General features: G+C 36.3%; 1 protein-coding gene across 1 annotated transcript; it reads right to left on the bottom strand.

The window, feature by feature from the left end:
• Positions 1–11936: 11936 nt before the first annotated feature.
• On the bottom strand, positions 11937–12572 carry LOC145064550 (uncharacterized). The gene has a single exon (XM_079011977.1). It carries the CDS (start codon positions 12570–12572, stop codon positions 11937–11939), a length of 636 nt encoding a protein of 211 aa, XP_078868103.1.
• Positions 12573–14953: the final 2381 nt, after the last annotated feature.

Consider the following 14953-nt stretch of genomic DNA (forward strand, 5'->3'; position numbering starts at 1 on the left):
AAAATAATATTTAAAAAAAGAATTTTTAGATTTTTCTATTTATTCTGCATTTTAAAATTATTTTTTAGAATATGTCAGTGTAATATTATATTAGAATATTTCACGTATTTTTCAAAAAAAATGGAATTTATTTTTATTTTTATTTTTACTTTTATTTATTTTTATTTTTTTTTAGTTAATTCAAGTTCCGAAAATAATATTTAAAAAAAGAATTTTTAGATTTTTCCATTTATTCTGCATTTTAAAATTATTTTTTAGAATATGTCAGTCTAATATTTTATTAGAATATTTCACGTATTTTTCAAAAAAAAACGGAATTTTTTTTTATTTATTTTTATTTTTTTTAGTTAATTCAAGTTCCGAAAATAATATTTAAAAAAAGAATTTTTGGATTTTTCCATTTATTTTGCATTTTAAAATTATTTTTAAATTTGGTCTCACGGTCTCACAAAATTAGAATGGTCTCAAATGAACCTGAATATATATATATATATATATATATATATATATATATATATATATATATATATATATATATATATATATTCAAATGAGAACCACAAAATGTTAAGAACCCTAACCACTATTTTTTAGATATTTTCATTAAGGACATTTTAATTTTCTTTTTTCTAATTTGTAGATTTCTTTAAAAATATATCATGTATAAGATATATTTACAGTTTAAAATACCATATTCAAGTTTAATTAAAGCTTAAATTCACTAATACAAACTTTAATATTTTTATGCATACTTTTTTTCATATTTTAACACAAAAAGTATATAAAATATACAAATTAATACCTTCTGTGTTTAGTTTAATACATAAAATTCACGTCATAACATAATACAATTCAATATACACTAATTCGTATTTTTTAAAATGTCAAACACAAACACTACCACCAACTACCACACGCCACCATCAACCACATATGCCACCATCGTAATTATTGTTCCTTCAAAATCAGATCTGTATATAAATCATTAATTGATAGCTTAAATACTATATTCATAATTTAATAAACCAATTAATTTACTTATTATAAGTTTAATGCAAAATAATTATAAAAACTAATGTATTCTTACATATTTATACAAGCCAAAAAATTAATATGTTCATGAAAAAACTATTACAAAAATGTTCACAGATAAATAATTCGTATTTTAACATAAAATACATTAAGTCACTACTTATACAATCAATTCGCTGTTTAAACAAAAAAATTCACAACTTAATGCCAATAATTAACATTTTTAAACACAAAAATCACATTTTAATAAAAAAATTTCACAACTTAATATAGTCAATTCACAATTTAAAGTAAAAATTCATAGGTTAATGCAATCAATTTAAAGTATAAACATAAAAATCATAGCTTAATATATAAAATTCACAACTTATTACAATAAATCACAGTTTAGTGCTCAATAAGTATAAATTCACAACCATGTTATCAACTTAAAACTCTTAATACAGTCAATTCACATTTTAATACACAAAATTCATAACATAATGCAATAAATTCACAGTTTAATACGCAAAATTTACACTTAATATAGTTAAGTTACAATTTAATAGGAAGATCACAACTTAATGTTGTAAGTTCAAAGTTTAAAACACAAAAATCACAGTTTAATACACAAATTATTCATATTTTATCATAAAATCCATATAAGATTCACAACTTAACATAGGCGATTCACAACTTAATATTGTCTATTCATAGCTTAATACAATTGATTCAAAGTTTAATCACAAAATTCATATAGTTGAAGTTTAAGAACGAGAAGATATACACATCAGATATGTAGCAAAATAATATATTCACAACTTAACTTTAAGAAGATCACAACTTAATGAAGGGTTTAGAGCATTCTAACACTCCTATGGTGTACATGCATGTGGCAACCCGAAAATTTTTGCTTTAAAAACCAATCCAATCAGCCTAAATTCAGACTCACTTCTGCTATCTTTTAGCACTGTTTAGAGTCTGTTGGAGTGTTCTGAGCCCAATACATTCAAGGAATGAGTGTTAGGAAGTATCTGCTAGAGCCATAGTATAAAGATCAAGCCATAAACTCATTCAAGAGGAGTTTACGGCCAAGACACCAAGAGTTTACGGCCGTAAACTCATGGTGGCCATAAACCCACCCCTATATATGTAACACTTAGCCATTTTTCAACTCTTTTCACTTCCTTGGCCGAAATCCTTCAAACTCTCTCAAGTATCATCGGGTTCTTCATCTAGATCTTCATATACGTAAGTGTTCTAACCTTTGATTAGTTGATATCCTTCTATAACTAGTATCATTCCATGATTTCATCCATGAAATCATTCCATTTTGTTAGATCACCAAGAACACATACTAGTGTTTTGGTCCAAAATCAACCCTTTCAAGCTTCAATATCGTGAGTACTCTTTCGTTAACTTGTTTGAGGATAGAAACACTTGATCTACACATTGAAATCATCCATTCCTCAAGAACAAAAGGAGTTTACGGCCAAGAGCATCTCCCTTGGCCGTAAACCCCTATAAAGGTGCCATTTTGGCCATAAACCCTCCTAGATGCAAAGCTTGTGACCTAGAACCCTTCTTTGATGAAAATAGGACCTTAAACCACTCTTATTTGCATAATTTCCATGAGTTTACAGCCTCAAACTCGTTGCTTGGCCATAAACTCATCAAAACCCTTCCATTATGTTGGTATTTCTCATCCTTGTGTAGAGCAATGATCCCTCAAGTTTCTCTAGCCTTCAAACACCCTCTTATGCACCTTTTACCATGAGTTTACGGCCGTGAAATCCGTGTCCGTAAACCCATGGCCGTAAACTCCATATGGTGGCCGTGAACACTCCTTTGATCAATCACATGTGATTATACACTCCATTCCAAGTGTCTTGTAGTCCCTTGGAGTGTTTCCTTGCATGATAGTTGCTTATAAACACTATATTCATGGAAATACATGCCATATATGTCATTTAGGACCCGTTTGTGTCTCGAGAGTTCATTCGTGGAACTTCTCATCCTTACGCACATATTCATTTGAATCACCCACATCAGGTGAGTTCATACCCCGTAATGAATCTTTTAAATTGTTTTAAATGCTTTTAAGGAGGGGGGATACAAGTTGAACACAATGTTAATTGTGTAAATGTTTGTTATAAACATCTTTCCAAAGATTGCTTATGTCTTTTATAAGTGATCAAAACATTTCAAAAAATCTTTTAAAGTTATGTTACTTTATAGTTTAACAAAACTCCGTTTTTAAAGTACTATCATAACTTAGTAGATAAATGAGTCTTTTCAATAACAGTTCAAGTAAACTATAGTAGGTATAGTTTAGGGGTTCAGTTCATACTAGATGCTAGAACATACTATAAAGAGAAACAGGGAGGTAGATACAATACATCAGAGAGACATACTATACACTATACATGATAAAAGAAGGAACATACTAAGATACTATAACATAACGAACATACTAAGATGCTATAGCATAGAACAACTACAATATCTAATTATACCAATGAATCACTAACTCATTGTTCTTAACAAAAGGTGATAGTTAAATTGGGTATACATGATCACATAACTTTAATGTGGATTACACCACCTAGCAACTGGTTTGCTGGAGTCGCGTTTGGTTCCCAGAATCTCTTGACAGGGAGAGCTAATAGTATGGGTACTAGCCTTCACATTATGACCTTAATTCCCATTACTTTCATAAAGTGATAGTACCACTTGAAAGTTAATGCAATCTATTTTCGAGTCAAGATAGTTATAAACACGGGAAAACTTACATATTTTCAAACGACAAACAGAACAGTCAGGTCTAGTACACTCAGTAGAAAGGAACCTATAATGCTAACCTATGATTCCTTAATGTATACATCAAGGGATATATACTAATAAGATCTGATAGGTGATAGGATGTGTGCTTTCCGCTTCATTTCCTGTTCATTGTTCGGTTATGGGCTTAGAGCGGATTCACCCAGCCTATTATCCATTCGATCTTATATATATATATATATATATATATATATATATATATATATATATATATATATGTTCCGTATACATTAAGACATCATAAGGGGTACCACGTATGGGTCAAGTCATAGGACACTAAGGCAATGCTAAGTTTTCTAGTACAAAACATACTTTTTAAATTAAAACTTTTGGTATACAAAACTAGAAACTTACCAATAAAGGGTTTAATCCATTTTATTAAACCAGTGTAACTTAAAGGACCTTAGGTGATTAATTCTATAATACCTTAGTTTATATAGCAAGGTTATATATAATTAATATCTGGTAGGTAGTTGGATGTGTGCTTTCTGCCTCATTTCCTGTTCCTTGTTTGGTTGTGGGCTTAGGGCAGATTCACATAATTAACTATCTGTTCGATATTAGATTATATATAGCTAGTATAAACTAAGTGATTATAAAAGGAACCATTGCATTTACCATTTTTATTATAAGAAATAAGGGTTTTCTTAAAGAATCTTTTCATTAAATATAAAGGAACTATTACAGTTAACTCGGTGAGTACCAAGTGAATACGCCAGGGTTATATACAACGCCGATCTAACAAACAATAGGATGTGTGCCTTCCGCCTCATTTCATGTTCCTTGTTTGGTTGTGGGCTTATGGCAGATACACACAACCGATTGTTTGTTTACTCTAGGTTGTATATAACTTGCATCCATTTAGTACTCATAGAAAGGACTGTAGAGTCATTTTTACTTATCTTTCATCAAAGCAGGAAATATAGGATTTTCTGGAGGAACAGGCGAACTTTTCTAAAAGAACTTACAACTTACTACAACTCTCTACAACTTACTTACGTCACTAAAATCTTATGAACTCACCAGCTTAATTGCTGATCAACTCTTTCAAAATAACTTGTATTCTCAGGAAACTAGTAGACACGTACTCGCGTTGGGAATTCAGAAGATGGAGCAGTATGGCTTCATGTCTTGTTTTGTTATTTACATATGTATTCTATGTTTTGTGAACACATAGTTTGTAAACACTTTCTTACTAATGAAATGGCTGTTCATTACCTTTGATTACTATGATACATGTCTTGTGATACTAAACATGACATCCTCCACCCCCAAACGTTTCCGTCGTTTCGGTTTTGGGATAGACAATGCAACCCTAGAAACCTTGGATCTATGTTTTACTAAGATACATGCAAATTTGTTTTTCCAAGGTTCTTAACCTAACTAGCATAGCATGGGGAACTTTGAAACATAATAAGCTAGTAGAGTTACATACCTTTGAGTAGTGGTTAATTTCTTGGAGTTTGAGAGCCTAGCGCCAATAATGTGGATGCCTCAAATGGAAGTCACAAATCACCACAAACCTTGGAAACTTGAGAGAATAGTAGAACACTTCTAGAAATCGCCACTCTTAGTTATCACACAAAAACTAGTTTCATTTCATGTGCCAAGGACTCCTTTATATAGTGTGGTGGATTAGGGTTACATCCATGTAAACCCTAATACGCATGACCTTTCATTTGCATGAGATCCATGGGTTAAAGCTCCATGGAGTATTCATGGACTTACCATGCAAGCCTACCGTATTCTAAATAAGCATTAGCCCACACTATATAAATACAAGAGTCCATATTTAATTAGTCACACTTTTGATCACAAAATTAATTCTAAATTAATTTTAAATCAATACTAATTAAATAATATGATTTCTTATTAATATATTAGAACTTATAATATATTAATAAATCATAACTTATACTATTCTCAAAAGATTATCCATATAAATTGTTCGGGTGAAGTGCAACCCAAATAGATCATGCCGGATTGGGTCAAGTACATCTTAAATATAGTTATGGACTTAGACACCTTATCCAACAGTCTCCCGCTTGGATAAGTCTAATAACTATAGTTACAATTATGACTTCAGGAACATACCGACAATCGTATCTCTTAAAACTCTGTTGAACTATGAAGCGCCATTTTAGATAAGGAATCATATAGTCCTCTGTTCTAGATAGCAGTTGGACAATTACATGGAACAATGTCTTACTTATTGTCCAATAGTTTGTTTCCTGATTTCCGATTTGTTTGACATAGAACTTAATTGAACATGTCAACTTAGTTCTGACTGGGCCCGGTACATAGAGCACAGCAAAATCATCGAAGGGCCCAGATATCACTTCTAATCCAAGAAGGAATAGATAAACTTCGACTCATATGCTTGTTCTATTACTTGTTGAATTATACACAAAGGCACATTTTATAACATCGAGTTACCAATGCGTTTTTGTACAATGAATGTATAACCAACTCATAGGTAACAATTCATATCTCTAGGTTTGAAGACTTATATGATATTGTCATCTCACGATCACTTGAAATAAATTCCATGAAGAGATACAAGTGAGCGTGGGTTGATTCCAATACTCAGAACTTATGAGCACTCATGAGTGTTGTAGCAACATTTTGCTATGTCCAACATATTAGACATCTACAAGCCAACTCATGGCAGTCTTGATTCATATCTACTTCCAACATATAACCGGCTGTGGAGAATTTGAATAATGTGATATACCATAACATAATTATTCTGGAAGTCAAAACATGCAAAATGAAATGATAGTAAACGATTGACAAAAGATAGCAACACTTTACTCATTAATAAACAACAAATTTTATTCATCATCAAATGTCAATTACACTTTACACATTTCAAAGCTATCTAATTACTAAAACTAATATCATCCTTCATCCCTATGCACCTCGCATGCTGGAGATGCTTAAACCTAATCAGTCCCTTCGAGAGGAGATCTGCTGGGTTCTCATCCGATGATAACCTCTTTGACACGAGGAGTCCCTCTTCTATTTGATGTCTGATAAAATGGTACTTTCTGTCAATGTGTCTAGATTTTCCATTATCTCTCGGTTCCTTGGCTAAGGCAACGACACTATTGCTGTCACAGAAAATCTCCATAGGCTCCTTTATAGATGGTACAACTCTAAGGTCACCGATGAAGTTCTTCAGCCATATCGCCTCCTTTGCTGCCTCGCTTGCCGCTATATACTCTGATTCGCAAATTGAATAAGCCATTGCCTCTTGCTTGGAACTTTTCCAAGTAATTGTTCCTTCGTTTAAGGTAAAGACCCAGCCTGGATGAGAGCGGAAATTATCCCTATCAGTCTGAAAGCTAGCATCACTATACCCTACTACTCTCAAGTCATCACTCCCACCAAGGGTAAGGACCCAGTCCTTAGTCCTCTGCAGGTACTTGAGAATGTTTTTTACTGCAGTCCAGTGATCCTTGCCAGGATTCCCCTGATATCTGCTGACCATGCTTAATGCAAAGGCCACATCAGGACGAGTACAAGTCATATCATACATGATTGAGCCTACAGCAGAAGCATAAGGAACTCGACTCATCTCTGCTATCTCAGCCTCTGTACTCGAGCTCTGAGTCTTACTCAGTCTGGCATTACTCTGGATCAGTAACTCATATTCTTGGAGTTCTGCATGTTGAACCTTTTCAACACTTTATCCACATAGGTGCTCTGACTAAGTCCAATTAGTCTTTTACTCCTGTCTCTCAAAATCCTTATCCCTAGGATATAGACAGCTTCTCCAAGGTCCTTCATAGAGAAAAACTTCCCAAGCCAGGACTTCACTTCCTGCAGAGTTGGGATGTCATTTCATATGTGTAGTATGTCATCTACATACAATACCAAAAAGCTAACTATACTCCCACTAGCCTTGACATATACACAAGATTCATCTTCACTCCTAGAAAATCCAAACTCTTTGACTTTCTCATCGAAACAAAGATTTCATCTACGAGGTACTTGTTTCAATCCATAGATGGATTTCTCAAGCTTACACACTCTATTAGGGTACTCTGTACTGACAAAACCCTCTAGCTGACTCATGTAAACATCCTCAGCCAACTTTCCATTAAGGAAAGCGGTTTTGACATCCATTTTCCATATTTGATAATCATGAAACGCAACAATGGCTATCATAACCCTAATAGAATTAATCTTTGCTACTGGTGAAAAGGTCTCATCATAATCTCAACTCCCAAAGTTTGAGAAAAAACCCTTTGCAACCGGTTGCGCCTTATAAGTGTGTATATTACCATCCATGTCGATCTTCTTCTTGAAGATCCATTTGCACCCGACTTTCTTGCGACCTGGTACATTGTCAACCAAGTTCCAAACATGATTGTCATACATGGATTGTATCTCGCTGTCCATAGCCTCTTTCCATTTAGCAGCCTCACGACCTGCCATGGCTGTTAGGTTCATCCTGACTTACCAATGTGCTATCACTGATAAGTATATCACCTTCCGCAGTAATATGGAAACCATAGTAATGCTTAAGTGCATTCCTAACTCTCATGGAACGCCTCAGAGGTACAAACTCTTCTGTCGGATCAACAGTAGTTTCCTCCTCAGGTTGATTGCTAGGGTTTACGGTTCCTTCACCACTTGACTCTTGAATTTCTTCAAGGTCAATTTGCCTCCCACTGTTTCCTTGGCTTATGAACTCTCTCTCGTGAAAGACTCCTCTCCTTGCTACAAAAACCACATTATCATTGGGTTTGTAGAAGAGGTAACCAAAGGATCTCTGTGGGTAGCCGATGAAAATACACCTCTCACTTCGAGGTTCGAGCTTATCATGAGTTTTGCGTCTCACGAAAGCCTCGCAACCCCAAATCTTGATGTGGTCCAGATTGGGAACTTTTCCAGTCCACATCTCGGGAGGTGTTTTTGAAACGTTTTTGGTAGGGAATAGATTAAGGATATGGGAGACAGTCTCTAAGGCATACCCCCATAATGAGATTGGTAGTGAAGCTCGACTCATCAATGAACGAACCATATCCAACAAGGTTCGATTGCGCCTCTCAGCCAAACCATTAAACTGTAGTGCCCTATGCCTTCCCGCCTCATCGATGTTGAAGTTGCATTGTTTGACCGCCCAAAATGCACGGTGTTCCAATTCCACGGGAAGATGACATGGTTTTCCAAAAACCAACCTAAATGGAGACATTCCTATCGGGGTCTTGTACACTGTCTGATAGGCCCACAAGGCATTATCAAGCCTTGAACTCCAGTCGTTTCTTGAGGGATTCACCATTTTATCAAGAATACTCTTCACTTCACGATTTGAAACTTCCGCTTGACCATTCGTTTGAGGGTGGTAGGCTGTTGAAACACGGTGGGTCACGTTGTACTTCTTCAATAAGGCCTCCATCATTTTGTTGCAAAAGTGCATCCCCATATCTAATCAAAGCCCTAGGCACAACAAATCTCACAAAGACACTAGATTTTAGAAAGTTGATAACTGCTTTGGCATCGTCCGATCTTGTGGCTTTGGCCTCAACCCACTTAGAAACACAGTCAACCGCGAGCAAGATGTAAATATTGCCAAACGAAAAGGGGAATGGGCCCATGAAATCAATCTCCCATACGTCAAAATTTTCACAAACAAGGATTGGATTTTGTGGCATTTGATTTTTTTGTGAAATGTTCCCCGTCCTTTGGAACCGTTCACAACTTTTGCAAAACAAGTAACAATCGCGTGACATGGTTGGCCAAAATAGTCCACACTCAAGGATCTTCCTCAAGGTCTGGCTAGGTCCGAAGTGCCCCCCACAAGCAAAGTCATGACAAAATTGTAAAATGGATTGATGCTCTTGTTGGGGCACACATCGCCTAATAATTTGATTGGGACAATGTTTCCACAAATAAGGCTCATCCCACACATAGTATTTTGCATCACTTTTGAGTTTGTCTTTTTGAGCATGTGAAAATGTGTCGGGATAGCTCTTTGTGACCAAAAAGTTAACGATATCGGCATACCGAGGAATAGATTGAGTAAGGGAAAAGAGATGCTCATCCGAAAACTCATCCTGCCAGGGGGAGGAGTTTCATTTGAAGTGATCCAGCTTAGGTGATCGGCAACAAGATTCTCACACCCACTCTTGTCCTAGATTTCCAAATCAAATTCTTGTAACAATAAAATCCACCGGATGAGTCTAGGCTTTGCATCTTTCTTCTTCATCAAGTACTTAAGAGCTGCATGATCTGAATACACAATGACCTTGGTACCAAGTAGATATTGTCTAAATTTCTCCAAGGCACTATGGCCAACAGCTCCTTCTCCGTAGTAGAGTAGTTTCTTTGCGCATTGTCTAGCGTCCTCGATGCATAGTTGATCACATGGGAAGCTCATCCATTCTTTTGACCCAAAACGATGCCTATTGCATAGTTTCTTGCATCACACATAATCTCAAAGGGGAGATCCCAATTTGGAGCTTGCATGATGGGAGCGGATGTAAGTAACTCTTTGAGCTTGTCGAAAGCTTCTTTGTACGCCTCATTGAACTCGAAATCAACATCCTTTTGCAAGAGTTGGCACATTGGTCTTGTTATCTTTGAAAAATCTTTGATGAATTTCTAGCAGAAACCTGCATGGCCTAAAAAAGAACGAACTTCCCGAACACAATTCGGGTCGGGTAAGCTTTGAATAACATCTATCTTGGCCTTATCTACCTCAATTCCTTTCTTTGACACAATATGACCGAAAATAAGACCTCGACTCACCATAAAATGACATTTTTCAAAGTTTAAAACCAAATTTGTTTCAATACATCTTTTCAAAATTCTTGTGAGATTGGTCAAACACTCTACAAAGGAGTTTTCATATACTGTGAAATCATCCATGAAAACTTCAGTTATATTTTAAACATATTCCAAAAAGATACTAACCATACAACGTTGTAAAGTGGCCGGGGCGTTACATAATCCGAATGGCATTCTCCGGTATGCAAAAGTGCCAAATGCACATGTAAAGGTTGTCTTTTCGTGGTCTTCCGGTGCCACCGGGATTTGGTGAAAACCAAAATACCTGTCTAGACAACAATAATGGGATTTCCCGGCCAACCTTTCTAACATTTGGTCAATAAAAGGTAATGGGAAGTGATCTTTTCTTGTGCTTTCATTGAGTTTGCAGTAATCAATACATACTCTCCACCCGTTTTGTACACGAGTGGGGACCATCATACCTTTGTTGTTCTCGACCACCGTGATCCCCGTCTTCTTTGGCACGACTTGAACCGGGCGCACCCATTTGCTATCCGAGATTGGATAGATCATTCCCGCATATAAGAGCTTCAAAATCTCTTTCTTGACCACTTCCATCATTGGCGAATTCAACCTTCTTTGCGCGTCTCTACTTGGCTTGCATTCATCCTCCATGAAGATCTTGTGCATACAAGTGGAGGGGCTCAACCCTTTGATATCCGCAATCATCCATGCCATGGTTTCTTTATGCTCCTTCAACACCTTGAGGAGTTGCTCTTCTTTAGATTCGGTTAAGTGAGTTGAAATAATGACCAGAAAAGTGTCGTTGTTTCCTAAGTACACATACTTCAAATGTTGAGGAAGGACCTTCAATTCTAATTCCGGCGGTTGAACAAGGGAGGGTGGCAATCTTGTGTGAGTTTGAGGTAATTCAATTTGTTTCACACTAAATTAAGTGGCTTTCTTGATCTCTAAATTGTTAACCAATCTTTTAACTTCGGGATCTAATGATTAGAGCTTCAACTTCTTGGCTAATTTTCCACAATCAAACCCTTTGCCCAAAACCATCTCCAATATGTCACCATTATACAACTCGAACAACTCTTGGGTTAATGGTTCAATAACATCGACAAACACAAGGATGAAACATCACTAGGATATATCATAGCATCGTAAATGTTAAAACTTATTGTTTCACCATCAAACTCCATTGTTAAGCTTCCCGCATACACATCAATCTTTGTTCTAGCCGTCTTCAAGAATGGTCTCCCAAGTAAAATTATACCCGACTTTGAGGACACTTGTTCATCTACATCAATCACATAGAAATCTGCCGGGAAGACCAATTAGTTTACTTGCACTAGGACATCTTCGAAAACACCTCTAGGAAAGACACTTGATTTATCCGCAAGAGAGATTATGACACCGGTTTCACATAAAGGTCCAACATTCAATGATTCATACACCAAATATGCCATGACATTAATAGAAGCACCAAGTTCAAGCATGGAACTACTAAAAGTGACATCTCCTATCTTGCAAGGAACCGTGAACATTCCTAGATCTTTGCACTTGGGTGGAAGCTTCCTTTGTAAAACCGCGGATGCGTTTTCGTTCATCGAAATTTTCTCATTTCCTTTCAACTTCCTCTTGTTGGTACAAAGTTGTTTCAAAAAATTTGCATATCTCGGGATTTTCTTGATTGCATCAAGTAGAGGGATGTTTACTTCCACCTTTCGGAAGGTGTCCAAAATCTCTTTCTCCCCCATTTTCTTTTTCGAAGTTGCAAGTCGGGAGGGGAATGGAGGTTGAGTGGCTATTGGAGTCAATAGAGGGGTTGTCTTCTTTGGGGCTCCGGCTTGTGCATCATTCTTGACTATAGATTCTTCTATAGGAATGACTTCTATTTCCTCCTCTTCATCCCTTTGCTTCTTCTTTGAACTACTTTCCCCAGTTTGTTTGCCACTTCTCAAGGTTACCATATTGACATTTGGGTTCTTTTCGGTTTAGGAAGGGAGTTTACCACAGGACTCTAACTTGCTTATGGATGTGACTATATCTCCCATTTGTGCTTCAAGGTTGGAGGTACTAGTCCTTGTCTCTTTTTGGAATTGTTGGGTGCTAGTAGCTAGGGATTTGACAATGTCTTCGAGAGACATTCTGAAGATACTTGGTTGGGATTGAGGAGGTTGTTGGTGATGTGGAGGGTGTGGTTTGGGTTGATAATGTGGTTTCGGGTGTTGGTAGTGAGGTTGTGGTGGTGGATAAGATGGTCTAACCAATGCATTTTGAGGCAATGGTCTTGGGTTGTAGCTCATGTTGGGATTTGGTTTCCAACTCGAATTATATGCATTTTGATAACCGAATGGCTTGTTGTGGTAGTTTTGGAATTCTCTCGTGGCATTTACATGTTCCGCATCTTCTTGAAGAATGAGGCATATATCCATAGGGTGTCCCATTGTTGCACATATTCCACAAACCATCACTTGTGGAGTTTGTCCCATGGCTAGCTTTTGGACAACGGAGGTTAGATCCTTGATTTGAGATTTGAGGTTCGATGATCCCACTTCATTGACTTTTTGTTGTATGTCTCTTTTCAGATCCTGGCGCGGGCCAAAAGGGGAATGCCCTTAGCTTGATTTGGTCATCGTTTGACCCTTGTGGCTTCATGCTAGTGCAAATAATGTGTAACATCTTCAAATGCTTATGTGGGTCTTCATCCTCTTCAATCCATGAAAAGTTGGGAGGTGATGGACTAAACTTGACTTCAATTCCGAACCTCCTTCCAAAACCGGGTAGTTGATACCGGTTGGAGTTTGTGTAACATCGGTTTCCATCATTTGCCTCAATGTTCTTTCGGGAGCTTCTGCTCTGTCCGCCATTGTAATTGGTTCAATAATGGGGGGGGGGGTTGTTGTAGAGGTGGTGTTTCGAGAATTTCTTGGCGAGGGTCGGTACTAGAATCGGGTTCCGTATCACTTGATGAAGCGGGTTCAACTTCCGGATCCCCGTGAGGATTAGAAGTTTGACCACGTTCAATTCGCTTTTCCTTCGCCAAACGCCTTGCTTCTTTTTCGATTTATGGGTTGTAAATCAAGTCACCTATACGCTAAGATTTGGGCATAGAGAAACAAATTGATTAAAAATAAACCAATCCCCGACAACGGCGCCAAAATTTGGTGGTTGTCGAGGCCAACAAAATAAATACCCTAAATATTACACACTAAAATAGTGTATAGTGGTAAAGGGATCGCATCCACGGAGATTGGTTCAATTTAAATCTCTATGTAAATCACTTGTTCAAGTACTTGTAAAATAAAAATAAAAGTAAAATAGGGGGATTTAGTTCTTTTTGATTGGTTGACAAAGTTAAAACTAGCTAGAATGTAAATATGACAAGTAAACAAGTAAAAGATTTGACTAAATTCAATGAAGTGAAATTGGTTGATTTTGGGTACACCACATGGATGACATGGTTGACTTATCATTAGACTTAATAGAATAACACTTGTGAATTTGTTTAACTTGGCTATAGCAATTCATAAGCACAAATTACCTCAACTCTTCTTAGATATTAAAATGGCTAGAGGAGCTCTTAACACATTTCCTTAATTAAAGTCACAAAATCAATGAAGCATAAAATCTTGTGAAAATCAATTAGCTTTAAGTTATAAGAGTTACCAAGTCCAAAAGATAATCAAATGCTTACATTATCATTATGGAGGAAACATTTCCATGGTCTAAATGAAATGAAAACAAACATATAAACCATTTGTTGCTTACTAATTTGAGGGTCCATTACTTAACCAAGAAATTAGTCAACAAAAACAAGCATTCATTCATCCAAGCTCAAGATCAAAGATAAATAAACACAACAAGATGTTTAACTAGAAAACATTTCCATAAACTTCAAACACAAGATAATAATAAGTCTTCAAAGCAACTAATCATCCATGGGTTAAACCCTAATCAACCAAATGAAAGTTTAGCCAAGCATGGCCAAAGTAAAAGAAATGCAATATAGTTTAGTGGTACCAAACATTGTCTTGGTTGCAAGATGGAAAGAAATTACAATAATCTTCCAAAAATCTTCAAATCTTCCAAATCCTTCTTGAGAGAGAATTGTGTGTGTTCTTCAAGTGATGATCCCCAACAATACCTCCAATCTCCAGTAAAAAGGAGTTGGTTTCCAGATTCAAAAAGGTGCCAAAAGCCACCCACCAAACTTCCACAAATAGAGTCAACAAGTCAAAACTCGAGATCAACTCAGCACAATTTATGCGAACTGCGTATGGGTCCATGCGGACCGCGTGGGTCTTGCTGATTGTGGGACTTGGGTCATTTAAAATACAATTTAGCACAA

The sequence above is a fragment of the Lactuca serriola genome, chromosome 7, assembly GCF_051521515.1.
Source record: "Lactuca serriola cultivar US96UC23 chromosome 7, Lser_US96UC23_V15, whole genome shotgun sequence".
Classification (NCBI taxonomy): Eukaryota; Viridiplantae; Streptophyta; class Magnoliopsida; order Asterales; family Asteraceae; genus Lactuca; species Lactuca serriola.

What these genes read in the sequence shown, in the direction of transcription:
- LOC145064550 (XM_079011977.1), bottom strand. Translation starts at nt 12,572, where the DNA reads ATGGTAACCTTGAGAAGTGGCAAACAAACTGGGGAAAGTAGTTCAAAG.